The 19,849-nt window shown below is 31.2% G+C and overlaps 1 protein-coding gene and 1 long non-coding RNA gene across 3 annotated transcripts; one reads left to right on the top strand and one right to left on the bottom strand.

Annotated features, from left to right (window-relative positions):
- Nucleotides 1–584: 584 nt before the first annotated feature.
- LOC132729539 (fucolectin-6-like) lies at nucleotides 585–14,201 on the top strand. 2 transcript variants are annotated; one of them, XM_060715317.1, is made up of 4 exons: nucleotides 10,713–10,878; nucleotides 11,460–11,678; nucleotides 11,984–12,205; nucleotides 13,655–14,201. In XM_060715317.1, the coding sequence occupies exons 1-4, from the start codon at nucleotides 10,794–10,796 to the stop codon at nucleotides 13,864–13,866; spliced, it is 738 nt and encodes a 245-aa protein (XP_060571300.1). In that variant the 5' UTR covers nucleotides 10,713–10,793; the 3' UTR covers nucleotides 13,867–14,201. The 2 variants fall into 2 exon arrangements, with proteins under 2 accessions (XP_060571301.1, XP_060571300.1); XM_060715318.1 differs by lacking the exons at nucleotides 10,713–10,878; nucleotides 11,460–11,678; nucleotides 11,984–12,205 and adding exons at nucleotides 585–803; nucleotides 1,127–1,348.
- Nucleotides 6,733–10,167, bottom strand: LOC132729543 (uncharacterized). The gene is made up of 3 exons (XR_009625636.1): nucleotides 8,699–10,167; nucleotides 7,888–8,043; nucleotides 6,733–7,402 (listed from the first exon to the last, which is right to left on the bottom strand). It is a non-coding gene; the product is annotated as an uncharacterized LOC132729543 (long non-coding RNA).
- Nucleotides 14,202–19,849: the final 5,648 nt, after the last annotated feature.

Genomic DNA, 19,849 nt, shown 5'->3' with positions numbered 1-19,849 from the left:
TAATGATTACAAATAATGTTGACGAATATTTGCTGAAGATATTTTACATATTCTTCGATGTTTGAAAATTGTTTTACAAGCATAATCATATACATATATAAAAGTGTGGTACAACATACAGGATCTTTAAATACAAAGGCCTTCTATATACAATCAGTATGAGGCTCTTTTTATTCCCCACTGTCAAGTCACCGTGACACTGAATACCAAAACCTTATCCATGTTGATAGTTCTATGTATATTTCCCTGTTCAGTTCATGCCTACTAAACCACCATTGTTAACTCTGTGTTTCTTCACCGATTTTCAATTTTCCAGTGCGTTGCCTTATAATTATTGTGTTTTTCTTTATTCATAAACACATAACATTCCTTAATCATCACATACCATTAGATTGGTTTCCCTGAGATTTGCATAATGGTAACTTATTCTTACTACCCATTAAGGATGCATATGTGTCATTTTAACATTCCTTGTTTTTATCTGTTGTTAGATAATCTAATTATATAATTTTTTTCTTAAAAAGGGCATCATATTTGTATTTGCATCCTCAAATGATCTTAAGCATTTCAAAATGATATTGTAGAAAATATGGCACTTGGAAAGCCAGCCTATCAGTCAAGCACACACTTTGGTAGTGTAGCAGACAGAGCTGTGGACGGAAACCTGTCACAAAGTACGACAGATAACTCCTGTTTTCACACGCAATATGACACCAATGCTTACTGGGAAGTGGACTTGGGAGAAAAGGTTTTCATTGATCACGTCACTATATACACTAAAGAAAACTTTAATGATTTTTATTGTAAGTTGGTTTGTTGTATAAATGCAATTATGAAAAACCGCCTATAGGGCATTTTCTTACACAAGTGTTAATGAAAATATCATACACGATAAAATAGCCACCTTATTACTGACTGTAATTTGTATATATATGCGATGTGATAAATATCAACGTGTTTTACAACAAGAATGTAATGTGAGGTATATATGTATTGTGTTGCTCCTAAATAAATATATATTTGTTCATTTGTTCCGAGATTCCCGATATAACGCTTCTTTTCTTCGACAAGTCAAGCCACATTATGATTGATATGATTACTTTTTTATTCCAAATTTGTTTTCAAGCTGAACTACGTATTCGCGATATTGAGCTCTACATTGGTCCCAGCAGAAACGAATACACACAGTATGGATTTTATGAAGGTGCTCTACCAAAAGGTCTCATTCATACGTTTAATCTGACCAACACAGTACTTGGACAATGGGTGAGATTAACAAGATCAAAGACGGTAGTAGAACACTTTGAACTTTGTGAGGTTGAGGTATATGCATACCCTTCCGCATGTCGTAAGTAATATAATAATAACGTAATATTTCTTAGCAATATATTTTAGCAATGTGGTGAATTCAAGGAACGCAACGAAAAGATTTAAGCATATAAAATATAAATATATAAAATTAAATTGACTTCGAATTTCGGTATCTCAAAGTCATGCATACCGTAGGAAAACAGTTAAAAGATCAAATAAAGTACGTTTTCTTTGTATATGTGGTACAACCAGCATTTTTTGCGAATAATACATTCAATTACTAATAAATAAAACAAACATGTGAGGAATTTTCAACACAAATACTGCAGGCGGTTCAATATAGTTAAACTGACTAAAACAGCGTTGATATTTTTGTACGTTTATTCAAGAGAAGATTATATTTTTAAGTTTTATTAGATACTTGCAATTCTAGCTCTGCAAAAAGACTTTGCAGATATGCTTGGCCCATTGAAACATAAATAAACACCTAATGACCCGAAGTATTAAAGAAAAATATCTTTAAAAACCCTTCGGCGCCACATTGTAGTGTAAAATATTCCTACACCCAGCTTATATATTAAAGCTAAAAGGACCAAAGTAAGTGTTAATACATCTTTGGTCTAATCTTTTACTGTAAATATTATTGATTTATGTGGACAAAACTATCTTTGTTTTTTATAGACTACAGATTAGACAAAGGACGCGCAGGTGTCTATGCATTGAACACAGCTCCAAGTCCGTCTCTATCCGTCGTCCAATGCGCCGTGAAATGCTGCAAAATGTATGGCTGTTATGGAGCAACATTTCATGAAGACACACACATGTGCGAATATCTGACATCGGACACTGGCGTTGAGGCAGACAACTCATTGATGTTGATTCCACTTGGATAACCTTATTTTCCAATTACACGAATATGCTTTGGAAAACCTAAATACAAATGTACATTTAGTTTAAAAGAAGCTACATTAGTTATTTGAACTTAAAGATGGACAAATTAAACATTCTCTTAGCTTCATCTTAATTTGGGCTTCAAAAATCTTAAATGATTTTTTCAAGATTGATCATAAAACAAAACATATTATAAATAGTCGCTATTAGTGGGGCGGGAAATTGAGAAAATAGTGCAAATTGTGATACAAGCATGAAACTTTCAGGAAATCATCTTTAGACCATGTAGATTTCAAAATTGAAGTGGGCCCCAAAATATCTCTGCTCATTCAAGATGGCCGCCATTTTCAAAATGGCCGACACATAAATTTGAGTACATTCTAGCTCATTCATTGCAATTTTTTGTACAGACCTTTAACACACACCAAAAGCATGAATATAATTTCTCCTTTTCTAAAATTTAAATCTCACAAAATTTCTCTTTCATACTTCTTCCAAATCCAAGATGGTGTCCAATATGGCCGTCGATTTTGTGCAAAACTGTTATATCATTTTTATAGTATAATTTGTTGCACAAATTATGTTTATTATGATAAAAAAAAGTGTTTAAACATATCAGAGATAATCAAATTATATGTTAATCTCAATAAAAGTAAACATTTTAAAAGTTTTTGTCTAAAAACATCTTTAAAAAAGATCAAGAAAAAATTCCATTTTTTTTTCATATTTTTCAAATTTGATTTTCTAAAGTAATATACAAAGTTAAAAACGTTACTTTATATCTTAAACTGTATTTGACATTCCATTGATATCATGTGTTTATTGTAAAGAATGTAAGAAAAGCATTAAATTTGTAGGTTTTATATTTTGTGAAAGTGGGTGGGGTAATTTTATATGATAATTGTGAAAGAAAAAACAACAGAAAATCTACATAGCTAAGTTCATTCTACTTCTTTGCCTTTTTACTTTTTTATGAATTCTTATGCAAATGTTCCAGCTTAAAAAGTACTTTTTATTGCATGAAAGTATTTTTGTTTTCCTTCTGGCCATTTGGTGGGTGAGCAAGAAATGCACATACAAACATGTGTATACATTCAGTTATTAAATTTGGTTGCATGATAATTCTTGTTTCAATATATTTGATATCATATATTAATTGTTAATCGTAAAGACATATAAGAAGACAATAAATCAACTAAACGTGCTTAAAATAGCAAACATGTACTTGAATGTAAGGTATAAAGGTAGTCCATAAACGCATATTTTTGACTCCTCCACAATTTTATATTTATAATATAAACATGGCTTAAAAGCCAACAAAATGTATGTGATGTGAAGCATATATATCAATGATATGGCCTGGCCTGCATGCAACTTTTTGAAAAGTTAAGATACAAAGTATACTAGTATTTCCTAAAGTAATCATATCTTATTTTTTTTTCTTTCAATAAGAGGGTAATAATGACCCTGGATCACTCACCTAAGATCATTGTTGGAAAAAAGGTAACAAGATCATTTTGGGACTGTCAATTATGTCATAACACACATGATTTGTGTCATAATTGAATCCGGTTGCTTTTAAAGAAACATGCTCAATATCTGCTTTCAATTTTTTATTTCACACGAGAGAACTTTAATAACCATATCTATATACGAGTCCATATAAACTTAGTGACCTTTTGTGTTTGGTAAATTTGGACCATGTTGTCCATGATATATCATTATTATAACTTAATTATGATGATACATGATTAATGTATATGCGTCGGATAGTGTAGTTTAAGAGAAAACAGATCTTTGTAAATTAAGTGATACCATTGCAAAACCATTTCAGACTGCAGTAGCATCATACAAATTTATGCATGTTATATAAGTCTACATCCCAAATATCTTATTTCAAGTCAATGAAGTTTAACACTAGATGTTTTTAATGTGTTTTCCTATACAAGTCTGTGAACCCAGGTGGGTCTATGAGCATGATTCATTAAATGTGTTAATAAAGACCCAAGATGGTGCTTCATGCCAGCTTAGTACCTGTGCTCTATGCATTTTGATTTTTAAGAAGATTTTTTTTTATTGCATGTACACTTAATGATACAAAAGTGTTTTATGTAACTTTTAAAGAGGTCTTCTTTACTTGGCAAGGTTATATTTTGACTATCTAAGCTCTAGGCATTACAGTTTGTTTGTTTGTTGAGTTTTTTTTAATAACATCAACAACAAAACAACTTCAATGCGATTCCCTACACAAGTCTTTAAAAACTGTGTTCCTCGTGAGGGCCTTTAAATCATGTTCCTTCAGTCCAAAATGGCTTTCCCTGTCACTTAGTTTACATTGACTTATATATTAAAATTCTTCTCCGAGAGAAGAGAAAATTTCGTATATCATAACATTTTGATGCTATATAGAGATTATAAACTATTGGCATAGGGTCAAAATCACTTAGTTTACATGGACTCTTATTAGAATATAGTTATACGAGTCTTCTTGTAGTTCTGAGAGCCTAGTTATTGGACATGATTCTTTAAATCATGACTGGTGAAAAAAAGATACTCCTTATATGATTTTAGCATTCTTCAGTATAAAAGAATTATAGACCTTTTCAAGCAGTTGGTCTTAGGCGCGTGATCTAGGGTCAACAATGCTCTCTTGTTTTATGGGAAAAATAAAGTATAAGCTATGTTTGTTATGTGGGTCAAGCGGTTTTATTGATACCTATTTTAGCACACCTAGTCATTAGATAATATGATGTATCAGTCGCCTAAATTTTTGTTTCTTTTGAAAATATCATGTCTACATAAGTTATTAGAAATGGACGGTACTTATTCAATTATACTTGGTTACAATGATGTGCAAGTAAATATAACTTTGAATCATTCTGTTACAAGCTTTTAGCAAGACTAAATTGTGCAGGAAATAATTGTATTCATATATAGACAACATTTTACTAAGGTCCAGGCATGATTTTATCTAACATATGGTTCGTTGGTGAATATTCAGTCTTCTTTCTGTACAATTATCAAGTTATATTATGACTATTGAAACAACTTATATCATGCAAACACTGTATACAAATGATTGTATCTGCATTTAATTATATTTTAGCACACCTTCTAGACCTGAAGGAAAACAAAATACTTATAAAATAAAATATGTTTGCAGTGAATATTTGCATAAGAATTCTTAAAAAAACGTTATTTTGTACTACAATTGTCTGATAAATTTACCCCACCCACTTTTAATAAGTATAAAACCTTCACATTTTTGTTTATTTTTGTTACAATTATACAATAAAACATAGTGTTGATTGAATATCAAATACACTTTAAGAAACTATGTAACTTTTGGAATTTTGTAAATAGACCTAGAAAACCATGTTAGAGAAAAATGAAAATCAAAGCACTGAAAGCACTGGAGGGTCGCTTGCGCAAATTTATATGACATTATATTGCTGGTTATTCAAGTGGAAATGATTGAGTACAAAGGAAAGAGCAATATTTTGCCATATGATTTAATTCAGGGAGATTTATCATTGACATCCAACAATTACACCATGGTTTATCAAAAGTACTAAAAACCAGTATTTTTTCTCAAGTGGTTCAGTTGAGATCGAAAAACCAAACTGCTTTATATCCTCAAAATAATACTTTGAAAGTTGGATAAATTTTAAGAGTACACTACTGACAGAAGCAGAAAGTAGATAATCAAGTCCCCTATTAATAATGACTCAGCATTGATAATTTCACCTACTTATAAGGCATATGAAAAACATGCTCATTCTTGGGGAGTATAGTTATTATCAATCTGATATTCAAGTTATCAAGTTCAAACAACTCGGAAAGAAAATGGTTGAAAAATCTTTCTGTTTATATGCATACTAGTAATAAGTGTTCCATCAGGGATAAACTTTCAGTTATTGTGAATACATGACTTATCAATGTCACAATTTCATCCAGAGAGATTCATGAAATTCTCACAAAACAATAAGTCAAGTATGGTCAGTTAAAACTAGAACTATCACTAAATGTGATTAATACCCCCACAAAACTGCTTTGGACACTAGGATGTAACAGAATACCTTGTAAAAGAATTGAAATAGAGTTATGTTTGTGGGCAATTAAAGATAATAAGTTGTGGTTCTTGTATGTTGCATTTCCTTACAATGTGGTTGACCATTGATGAAGTTTTATTGAATAACTCTGTAATAAGTCCAGAAAGACAAGGAAAAGGGTCAAAGGGCAATAACTCTATAAATACTGCAGACGATACCTCTATTTTTTAAAAAGAAAAGGTCGAGCTAAAAAGGGGTATAACTGCATCAAAAATAATTTATTGTTGCCAATATTGAACTAAATCTGTCTTTTGATACTAGCATGGCAAGTATCAACACACTTCATTTCCTTCATAAGTTGTCCTGCAGAAATCAATTGAACACCATAACTTATAACATGTTTTTCAGTAAAAAAAACATTTCTTTTAGATTATTTCACAATAAAGTATAATTTCAAAAGTAGCCTGATTTTATCTGAATGAGGATAAAAAGCCTATAAACAAACAGAAATTTTGTGGGAAATACATTTATTTCTCAGAAAAATGTGATAAATAAAGAGTAGATAATTAATATTTGCAAATCATGAAGGAAATTAAACAAATTCAGGAAATATGACAGAATCACTTTCAAATATGAACATTGAAAATTAATGGTTCTACACAGAAAAAAGATCTGCTCTCTTTGGCTTGTATGATGGGCTATAAACCTCGGACATAATAAGGCGTCATATCTGAACTACTTTCAGTCACAGTAAAATAGCAGCCTCCATTTACCAACATTGTAGCAAAGATATACTTATACATTATATATGTTTTTCAATGCCATTCATGAAAATATTTAATCTGCTGTTCACTCTATGAAATATATTTGGATCTTGCATGCAAAAGAAACAAATATCCATTATATGATATGTTCCAAATTTCTTCATGCTTACAAAAATTATATATTTATGTAAATTAGTTCATTAACAAGCAAAACTGTAATTTCATTGTTCTGGTGAACAATCTGCAGTGTTATGTTAAACAGCCATACTCCAAGACCGACAAGTTTTCTGTGGCATTATATTATCCAAAATTAGCTATGTCAACATCTGAAGGGATTCCAGTTCAATTAATCTTGTGTTCTCCCATAACTGAAGCTACAAATATCTGAAAATAAAATATATTTGTCATGTTGCAAGTAATTGTTTATCTGGCACTGAATATATTCCACATCATAAAGACAATGTGCTCCATACTTAACAATTTACCAGTAAATCGAAGACATATTTCTTCTATAATCTTTCATCATATCTTTGCATGAATTATCATAGTAAGCTTACACCACTATGTAAAATGACTAGTTTCTGGTCACAAGAAAATCAAAAGCAATGGATGGTGTGATATTTAAACTAAATTAACTTTACAAATGCTGCCGAAAAACAAACAAGAATATTGTCAATTACTTTCAATTAAATGACAGGACAAATATTGGTTTCAATTAATGCTGCTTTACAAGAATAGAACGTCACTTCAAACTGCAAGCAAAACCATAGTGTATTCTGGTGTCTGGAAAATAATCATTATCTCTTATTTTTGTATCTCATGCTTTCTTTAGATGGATAAAAGTAAAAATTTAAAGTGGACTACTATACCTCAATTGGTATTCTGTATGCTGAAGTTTCCTTTTGAATACAGATATAACTCCTTCACATAGTAAGCTTCACTTCAATTAAGTTGTTTCAGAAATAATACATTGTTCTACTGGGTACTTCAGACAGCTTCATTTGAACAGAGTGGGCAACTTCTTACTGCAAAGTGGGAGCAAGGTTTAGTAAAACAATTAAACAGCATAATTTGCTCAAATACAAGAAACTAGAAGCAGGGCATAATCTGTTATTGTTTTTCAGAAAAATAATTGAAAATTTAACTTTTGAATGGATCATTTCACTATGAGCATACATTTCAATTTTTTAATTTTCTAGTGTAACATGTTTACAATAATATATATTTTTTTGTATAATTACTAGTCCTACAATGAATTAATGTAATTCTGGAAAGGAGAATTCTAATTTTAAATATTTTGTCATGATTTTGAATTAGTAAAGGTCTGCAATGATATCAGTCAAACATTAGAAAGTAAAACCCTATGTACAACAACATTGGTGCAAGTTGAAAATTTGGAAAAACCCTAAAACTGTAATTCATTTATTAATCATTTTTCCACATAATCTAATAGTAAAACATGATGATATTTGTCACAAAATCCTGGACTTCAGGCATATGCACCATGCAACAAGTGATTACAGTAAACATGTTTAAAAAGTTTGATGACTCTAATTAATTACAAAGGGATCAGTTATTACCACAAGATGACATACCTTAGAACCTTATGATATTAGGAAAGACCTTTATTGACATGCAATCAACAACAGACCTAAATTTATTATCGAAAAAATGACTAACCTGTATGAATTTTTTCTTCTCTGCAGCAGAAACCCCTTCCTTACAGATAATTTCAAAGAATCTATAACTAGGATCATCATCATTATCATCATGAAGACTTCATGGCTGAAACTTCATCACTTTTTGCTATAACAAACTGTCGGTTTGAGCTGTCTTGTCCTGTATACATGTATATAACTTGTCTGAACCTACTGTACCTTCACTGTTATCAAACAGTAACATGACAGAAGTCATCTAAAAAAAGCAAAACAAAATTTAATCTCTTATATTAAAGATCATGCACAAGTATCAGTATTAAACAAGCAAGTTATATCATTTAACTACAAATTCTTCTGCACATATGTTATCTGTGTTAAATATATATTAAATAATAACTTTAAAGGTCCATTAAGCCTTAGAAAAGATAACATTTTTATTTTTGAAACTTTTCTTTTACATATCTTGTTGCACTTCTCAAATAGTTACATGTACTCATTGACCATGTGCATATACATGTAGAGAAATTGGTATAATTACATTAATTTAGTATTTTGTATGGAAGTCAAAATAATACTTTGCTCACATTTTGCTACCTTTACAAAACATGACTGTTTGTTCAGTGTTACTCTTTTCAGTTGTTAAACATTTAAAATGCTCTAAATACATCATTAAAACATCATTGAACACATGCTTGACCTTTCTAAAGAATTACAAAATTATTTATCTCTGGCACATTATAATTTATGTGCTTTTAAGATTTTCAATATTTTTTACCAGAGATTCTTTTTCCTATACTCTTATTCTATAGATTAATTACTAAGAACAGAAAATAATGTAAAATGTACTAGTTACACATTTAGTTACACACAACTTGACAGCAAATTATACATTTTTCAATATAATAAAATACAAAAAGGAAAACTGTTTCTCTCTGTAACCAAAGAGAAATCATAAATATTGTAAACTTCAGACTCATACTCTTATTACTACCTTTAGCATTAATGGCCTCTGATGACTGAATTCTAAGGTTGTTATAATATATGTACTTTTCCAGTCAAAATGAGGTAAATATTTTTCAAGGAAATCTTCTTATAAATATATATGCAACACAAAACAAATAAATTTAACAATATGACAATAAGTTAAATTCAGTATTTGACCTTGATGGTCAGTCATCTTAAAGGGACTCCCTTGAGGCTTTTGACATGACCGGATTGGAAATAATTTTTCAAGATTGATTACATGATATTCTATTTGATGTAGATCTCAGCAAAAAACCTATATGCAAAAATTTCAGATCATGCACTTGCTCTGTTTTCCCAGAATGATTACTTGAATAGTGTAAAATGTCCCAAAAATGAACAGTGTTACCGAGCTTTTGATTCATACATGTATCGGGATGAATAGAATAAGAATAGCACAAATATACAAATTTCAATGTATTTCTGAATATATTTCTTAACAGTATTTGCATATCATTCTGGACACAAGGAAAAAACAACAGCATTAATATTGCAAAAAAAGCTGGTATACTGCTTTTGTACAGGAAATACTTCCATGAGGGTAATGTTGTTTTAATTTTGACTACTAAGTCAAATATATATATGTGTTTCAAAATTTTCCACAGCTCAATAAAATAAATGTGGGTTTTTATTATAAACAAACATTTAAAGAGAACTTACACTGAACAATACTATGATTGTTCCTAATCTTCCAAACAATTAAACATAACAAGCATTTTGTTTTAGATCTGGTATTTTTTTTTTTCATTGACATTGATAAAAATAAAACGAAACAACACCGATATTGTGCACTTTTCTTAATCACTTGGGAATATCTTGCGATAATAATACGCAAGCTAGGCATGCATTTATGTGCTGCACATTTATTTTCTTCCCTGTCTGATGAAAGAATAATTAAGTCTGTATGAATGGCAATAGGAAACATGAAGTGCCGTAACTAATGAAAAGTTTTGAAAAGATTATTGTTTCTCGCATATTATTTCATTAGGAATGTGTGTCTGGTCACAGCAAGTTATTCCATATTACCAGTACTCTATCTGATTATTGTCAGTTGTTACCAGTAAATTTGTAGATTACTTAAGTATGCTTTAAAAATGGTGTTACAAAAAGGCAATACGGATTTATTTGTTGTATTTATCATTGTCACAGCATATACCTCAGTCGAGCTGTATGTTCTAGGTAAATATAATTTCATTTCAAGTCTTCCCTTCTATGGTTACTTTGACAACTATTTGTCTAAACGTTCATCAAATTTATTCTTTTTGAAAACTTAATCGTAAATATAGAATATGGGCGCGACCTTCGACGTCTCTCACTCTCGTTTTTTGCTTGAAAAACAAGAATAATATTAATCAATTTCCTTAAGATGGTACATTTGTGTTTGGCATTTAGTCACATTGCAAAGAACATGAAGCGCCATTCTTGCCATTCTTGCGAAGGAATGCCTCTGGCATACTCATGTGCATATTTGCGCAAGAAATATTAACGGCCACCTTAAGTCTTTTAATCAGTAAAACTCAAGTCACAATATGACCGTTCCATTGTTAGTGAAACGTGAAATTCAACAAAAAACATAATATAATTCTCTTAAGTTATTCATTTTGTGGTCTACCATAGACAGACAATAAGAGAATTTTTTAATTTGTTCTATAAAGTTGCAAGTCAAGGACTTTACATAATATATAATTTCTCTAAAAGTGCTAATTATCTTTGTATTTGCATGCTCATATTATCTGATACGTTATAGAAATACATTATAGAAAATAAGGCGCATGGAAAGCAGGCCTATATGTCAAGCACAGGTGGTGATAAAGTAGCGGAAAGGGCTGTTGATGGAGATGTGTCACAAGATGCAGCGGATAACTCTTGTTTCCTCACAAAAACTGAAACCAATGCTTACTGGGAGGTGGACTTGGGAGACAAAATGTTTATTGATCACGTCACCTTATACTCAAGAAAAAACGTTGATGATTTATTGTGTAAGTTTGTTAGTGTCCATTACTGAATACAAATTCCTAATAAACTGGGGTGTTTTTTGTTTGTTTGCACGCGAATGATATAATTGTTTTTTAATTTGTTTTATAATTTTATATATGTCAAAATGTGCCTTCAGAATGGAAATATATTGTGGAATATATATCAATATAAGTATTGTAATACTTCCAAAATTAATACCTATTTTAATTAGCACGACACATATTTCTGGTTTCTTCGAGTTAAAGCTTCCTTTCTTTGACAATTCCAGCAAGTTGCTTATTTGCTATGATTTATTTTGATTTTCAAGCTGCAAGACGACTTCGAGATATTGAATTGTACATTGGTCCCAGCAGAAACGCATACACACTGTACGGATTTTATGAAGGAACTCTTCCAAAAGGTATCATTCATACATTCAATCTGACCAACACAGTGTTTGGACAATGGGTTAGAATTACAAGATCTGAGTCGGTAGTTGAAAGATTTGAACTTTGTGAGGTTGAGGTATATGGATACCCTCCCGCATATTGTAAGTAATATATAATTAACTAGCATTTTTTAGAAATGTGTTTTATTCAAGGAATGCAAAGCATATACGAGGGTTGATCAATATATTCGTGGACACACTCCATAAATTGTTTTTTTTTGGGAAGGAAAGTAAATATAATTATATTTGACATATATTCAATCTTTTATCAATTTGATGTGTAAGTTTAAGATAAATAATCCGTATATTTTATCCAAAATGACAGTTTTCAAAAATACATGTTAAGCTGATCGCCGCAGCTCATTCGCAGCTAAAAAATACGTTACGTCGGCGTTACATCTTCTCAAAAAATGCAGCACCTGTTTAACTTCTACACATCGTTCATGCCAGTGTACCCACTGACTGAAAATGTTCTTGTTAAATGAGGTATCAAATGAACGCAACACAGACAATGCCATGGACTGTAATCGTAGAACCTGGTAAACTTGTGTCCCTTTAACTCTGCCTTCACTCGCATAACGTTCTCATTGCAACAAGTTTTGATTGGTCTTCCGCATCTCTTATTATCCTGAAGTTCTTCTCTATCCTCATGGAAGTGTTTGTGCCACTTAAAAACCGCTAATAAGACACGTTTTTGGTTCAAGATACACTTTCCAAGTTTTCCTTAGTCTGCTGTGGCGTCATACCAAGATTTACACAGACTTAATTACTGCCCTCTGCTCCAACAACGTCGTGCTCCTCGTTGCTGTCATTTTCATATTTTAAAGAAGCGCGCCCAAATAAGGCCAATTTTTAAGTATTTTAAAATAGTAAATATAACTTTTTTTAAGCTACGGCGTTCGTACGGCATAGGATTACTATGGCGATACATATAATCAACAAAATGAGAATTTTTTTGAAAAGTCACAATATATTTGTAATAGTATTAAATCCTTCTCCAAAATAGCAAAAATTCTTTATAATATCTGAATTAATTATCAAGTTATTAATAGTGTCCATGAATATATTTATCAACCCTCGTATTATAAAAATTGGAATTGGAATGTCGAATTTCATAACCTCAAAGTCGCCAGAACTTAAGAGACAAATTAAAGTTTTCGACAAAGTATGATTACAATTATTTATGGTGCAACAAGCCTTCTCCTACAATTAATATATTTAATTTTAAATAGTTAACACATATGACGAGTAAAAAAGAACAACGATTTCAACACAATTACAGTAAAATTAATGTGACATATATAGCTCTGCAAAAGGACTTTACAAATATGCTTGGCCCATTGAAATCTAAATGAACAGCCAATGACCTAAAGTATTAAAAATCCCGTGGGCGCCAATCTGTAGTATCATATATTCCTGCATCCAGCTATATAAAAGATAAAAAACGCCAAATGAAGTGTGAATACAGCTGTACATAATTTACACATCTGTCATCTATTCATTAATAGTAAATATTACTGACTTTTTATCTTTGTTTCCTCTATCATACAGACTACAGATTGGACAAAGGACGTGCAGGTGTCCATGCATTGAATACAGCTCCAAGTCAGTCCTTATCCATCCATCAATGTGCGTTCATATGCTACAAAACTAACGGCTGTTACGGAGCAACCTTTAATGAAGTAACACACATGTGCGAATATCTGACGTCAGACACTGGTGTTGAGACAAACAACTCATCGATGTTGATTCAACTTGGATAACCTTCTTTACAAATTATAAAATGCTTTTGAATGCATAAATACAAATGTATATTTCTTTTCAAATAAGCTACAAAAGTTATTTGAACTTGATGATGGACAAATAAATCCTTTCAGTTATACCTAAATTTGGTCTTTTGAAATCTTTAATGATTTGTGCGAGATTTATCGTAAAACAAGAAACATTATAGTCACTTTACTTTTATAACAAACATAGAATAAAGGAATGTTATTGTCTCATTAGGTATCCTTGAAACTCTTTTGAACAAAGCATCCCAAAAAGAACACAAGACATACTAAAATAACTACGAGACTATATAACTTTTACACCACCGAGAGTCTTCTTACTAAAACCCGCAACAGTTTTACGCTCTCATATATGTTTGCATTTTTATGTTTTGCAGGAGTGACACTGCTTAAGGTTTGTTTTCCGCTGTGTTCTAAATGCCAAGAGACTGATTTGATTGTTTTACATTGATCAATTTAAACATTTCAAACAGAAAATATGCAACAGACAATGAATAAAAAATCTCAGAGTTCAATACAAAATAGATATTTGTGTTATTCTATGTGTGATATGAGTTAAGTATATTTTATAACGTCCTTTTGTACAATTAAATTTATTTTGTCTGTTGAACTTTTTTAAGAAAATGATCTGAAATATTGCACACATGTTATTGATTTCGTTCCATACTCACATCGATCACGAAGTACAGAAATTGTTAACAAGATATCAAATATGTCAATGAAACCCTCACTGCAGTCCCTTTTAAGAAATGTTTAATGTAATACCAGACGGTGTAAGAACGTACGATAACGTGTACATTATTACTATAAATCGCATTTTCATTACCATTTTTAAGCCTATTGAGTCCCCTGATTATTTAAAAAGTAATACGAGAAAAAGCGGCGGATAGCCCGCTATCGAGCAATTGTTTGGAGACTTTATCAAGAATGTGGTCGCTCTCTTTCTCGCTTCAACTCCACATTTTAGGCCTGATAGTAGTAACATGATTCAGAAATATGGAGTACTAGGGAGAATGAATACTTACTTGTTACATTTTGTTTTTCATTTTACGTCATTTATTATATTCTTATCATGTGCCGGGTTGCGTACCCCTTGTCATTTGAATTTTTCACAGAAATGTTATTTATAAACATTTTAGATTGACTTTTTCACATGTTCCGATATTTGTACTTAGAAAAATTGTGCAGGTAAATTAAGAAATTTGAACAGTATGAAAATATCTTGTAGATCAATACAAAATAAAGAAATGCTATATATACTTACTTGATTGCAACTTTACTATGATGCTTTAATGGTTATTATGCAAATATTTACGCATTGTTGTCTAGTTTGATAAAGTATTTATAAGTTTAGTAAAACAAGGAGAAAATGATTGTCTTTCTTTGTCCAAAATTGGTTTTCAGAATTGAATTTAACAGGAATATCACTATAATTCAAGACATGCTGATACACGTGTAACTAAGTGATAGTAGATTCTATTCTTTGTTTCTTATTGCTAAAAATACTGTGTACCTGAATAACATATGTTGAAATTTATGAAAGTTTTCACATTGACATTTGACTGTATTATATATTTCTTTGTTATGCGTACTATGTACGCATGGGCATATTGCCCGGATGAATTTTGAAATAAACTGTTGAAACTCTTTATAAATAAAGTCTACAGTACATGCATTATTTGAAAGGAGTCTTAACAGGGATGTGAAGTCAATCAAATTGTGTTATAGTTTATTAATATTTCAATCATTATTACGCAGAAAAAATGGAATAATAATAAATGTCTTGTAACTTTCAATGTTGCAAATTTGTGTTTTGCTTTTGTTCAGATGAATACCATACCCTAATTGAATGTTCACTCGTCAGTCCTCATGCAAAAACACTTTTAATTTCATAGCAACGCAAAGTTGATCAAATTGTTGTTAAAAACATATGTGGTGGCTTTGGGAATCGATACATTACAGTGCTGCCATATGGTTTATATTACAATCTAATGAAGTTATGCATGCAAGAACCTAGACACAGTAATCATTAATTTTTGAGCATGTGCATCGACACATTGATAATTTCAAGTGGCGAGTTAATTTCACACACGAATACGTAAACATTTAAACTTGCTAGAAACAAAACAAAACAAAACAAAACAAAAAAACAAAAAATAAAAATAATAGATAAAGTAAAATATAAAAAAAACCTACACATATACACATACTTGTTCACTCTGTAATAATATTTTCCAGAAGACTTATTATTTAGATTTACTAATGCAGTTATAGCTTTTAGCTATTGTATTTTTATTTTAGTTGTTCTCTTTGTTTTTGTTTTTTTTTGAATTTTTTGTTGTTTTTTGTAGTTAACTTACTTCACCGGTTAGATATTGTTTTCTTTTAGGTTGCCAAGATGGATTTTTTAAGAAAAGGATACTATGGTGCATTTTCTATTTATTAATGACAGTGGAAACCCTACTTTAATGACATTTGATGAAACAATGTGTTAAAAACGTGTTTTAAGGTTGCCTTCTGAAACACTTTTGGTGAAGAATTAAATTCTTATTTGATACATATTGGTTGAAAATATTAATACAAAATAGAATGTATCATAAAATATTTGTGCTATGATAATACTATCAAATATTGAGACCACCCACAATTAAGACAACTTTGATCCAGCCCCTTTGATTTTCTTTGCGCAGCTTTTTACTGTTACTGTACTTGCATCAGAAAAATATCTGTTGCGAAAGTAATCAAATCATGTGATATTATTTTTTTAATTGCCATTATAATTATCTATTGCAGAAGAAAATCATGAGAAACATTTTCTTTTAATCTCAATGTTATTTACATTCTGCTCTTGTTCAAATAGATTCAAACCAGGGCAAATTATTTCATTTGCACGATCTATTGAAAAAAATCTGATCCCTCACTGTCCTTGCACAATTAAATTATATTGCATCGCATTTAACCTTTTTTTAATTCGTTAGTTAGAATGTATACTCTAACAATAGTACATAAGCAACTGCCGTTTTCATTCAAAATTGCATTTGGAAAATATCTTCATTTACATCTAAAAATGACCTTAAACCTAACTATCCATATGTTGTAATACATTTGTATATGAAAATATTTTCGACATTTTGATTTTATATGTTTTTTGTCATTGTTTTTAAGTGGACTTCAATGGTGTTGACAACATGATTTTGTTGTATATTGACATAAACGCCTTTCGATTATTGCTATTACTATACTGTCATTTGTCTACTATTTTATCTTTAAGAATAAAGCAGTTTTAAAACGCAGGCATTTTAATTATTCTATTTTAATATTTTGTACAGATCAAGTAATTAGCATGCTAATTTTACTAAATATATGATTTTACATGTAAATAAACAAAAATAACCAGAAGAAAATAAAATATTGAACGAATGAAAAAAAGACTTCACAAACACACTTCCTCACATTTTAATGAACCTTTTCAAAAAAGGGTATTTTTTAAAAGCTGTAAAATGTTGAAATTAGTTTGTCTCAGGGGTCATGTGAGTATTTCATTTGGTCATTGGATAATTGATTCAAATCCTATACTTTAAGTACATACATACGCTCGTACATTAATATTTGAGTATCATGAATACATTGACATAGATGCATTTTAAACATAGAAAGAAGAATAAAAACACACTGTATATTGTATTGCCATTTTAAAGGAACTGTAAGAAACTAACATCAAGAGAGATTACTCCGCTGCACATATTTCAAAATTATTCATTAATAATGTTTGTCTAAAAGCAACAAACGTTAAATTGAGGTGCTTTAGATTTAGATTATTTGTTTAGAAATGGATTAAAGAGTTTCTTAATATATACAAAACGAATATTCTTTCAACCATTTCATTTCTCATAAATCAACTACTAGTACACAATACTTGTGAAGAAGAAATCCTATTGTTTGAAATTGTTTTTGTTTCTTACACGATTGCCTTTTGGGTATCATGGGATGGTGAAACACAAAGCAAAATAAAAAAAGAAAAATTGGTACAGCACGGCCGTGCATTTATTTTGACGTCCCACAAACATAATGTAAAGGCGCGCTAATTGTCAGCGTTACACTATAAGCGTGTCAATGAAAAATAATTCTTTTACTTTTAACAGTTTTGATTTCGCCAGAGGTTCCCATTATATAATTTTATTCATCTCATTTAATTAATTCAGTATGGGTTGTGGAGTTATTGGTTGGTTACCGTTTTAACAACTATGTCACTATAAGCCGCTTGGCCCAAGATTGAATTAACTGGCCTAGACAAATGAATCTATGAAGTTTAAGGACCCTTACCCTAAGGCCCATGGATTTTCAAGTTATTGGTCAGAAATCATTTCGACATACATGGTCAATGTGACCCTACAACCAGAAATGAATAGGGTCCATGTACTGTCTAATGCCAATTAATCGAAATTTGACGGCAAGAGGCCCATGGGTTGTCGAGTTATTGGCTGTAAACCGTTTTGAAATACAAGATTAATGTGTCTTGACCTTTGACTTTGTGACCCCAACATAAAGAGGATCCATATTCTGGCCGAGACAAAATTACGTATGAGGTCGAGTGTCGAGGGCTTATGGTTTTAATTTGAGTGCAAAGGGCCAATGGATTGTCGAGTTATCAGTCGGAAACCGTTTTGATTTACATGGTCATTGTGACGTTGACCTTTGAACCCTTGACCCCGAAATCAATTGGGGTCATCTACTGCACAGGGCCGACGTACTTGTGAAGGGCCCATGGGTTGTCGGTTTTTTTAGTCGGAAAACGTTTTGGCATACAAAGTCGATATAACTTTCATTTGAGGCCAATATCAATAGGTCTAATATCCCGGCAAAGTGCAGTGCATCTGTGATTGTGAGGGCCGACGTCTCACGGGATATCAGGTTATTTGTCGAAAATAGCTTTGATATACACGGTCAATGTGACTTTTGACCCTGCGACCCAAACTTAATGTGCGGCATTTCCTGGCGCCAAGAACAATCCCAGATGTTATAAAGTTATTGGTGGAAACAAGGTCAATATAATCTCAACCTTTGATCCCTGAACTCCGAAATCAACTACGTGTTGTCATCTACTATCCAGGACCGATGCATCTCTTAAGTTTGCCAAAGGCCCATGTGTTATCGAGTTATTTTACGGAAACCGTTTTATACATGAGGTCAATATGACCTTTGACCCAATTTACTTAATAAATGAAAAGGTATAATTAATGTTCGAGTCCAATGCAACAGACAAGTCTGAGGACCAACGGATCATGGGTTGTGGAGTTATTGATCGTCAATCGTTTGGACATGTAAGGTCAATATGGCCTTTAACTTTTATTCATTGACAATAAAGGCAACAGTGGGTGAATAATCTACTAGCCAAGGTTAAAGCCAATGTGAAATTTGAAGTCAAGGGTCCACTGGCTAAGATCAATACACCTATGAAGTTTTAAGATAACGGGCTTATGCTTCCTTAAGTTTCGGAAATAATGGAGGAGGTATTGACTGACCAACCTACCGACACCATGCCGAAAAACAATATGCTTCTTTTCTACGAATTGCGACGTAATAATAACAACTTTACTTGTTGAGCACTATATTAAGTCAAGGGCATAGCAATAAGATTAATATATGTATCATCTGATACTTTAAATAACATACTAGTATTTTCAGCTTATTGATTGCAGACACAAAATTAACATTTTTTTACGTCTTTAACGGAGATATCTTCTGAATAATTTCCCTTTCCTCAAATTAGATTAGATTTGTTTTTATTTTGCTAGGCGGGCAAAAATGTTTCTTGATTTGTTATTTTGAAAAAATCTAGTTAGTCGAACAATTTGTTTGAGTATGGCAATGTTTTTTTTTAAAAAAAGTAATGACAGCAGTAATGTATTGTTTTGTTTTCGTCTCATATACCAATCAAGACAACTTTGGAATACCAATC

The sequence above is a fragment of the Ruditapes philippinarum genome, unplaced genomic scaffold (assembly GCF_026571515.1).
Source record: "Ruditapes philippinarum isolate M1 unplaced genomic scaffold, ASM2657151v2 ctg10891_1_1_1_1, whole genome shotgun sequence".
NCBI lineage: Eukaryota > Metazoa > Mollusca > Bivalvia > Venerida > Veneridae > Ruditapes > Ruditapes philippinarum.
The sequence above is the reverse complement of the archived record's forward strand: the minus strand, read 5'-3'. Positions and strand labels throughout refer to the sequence as shown.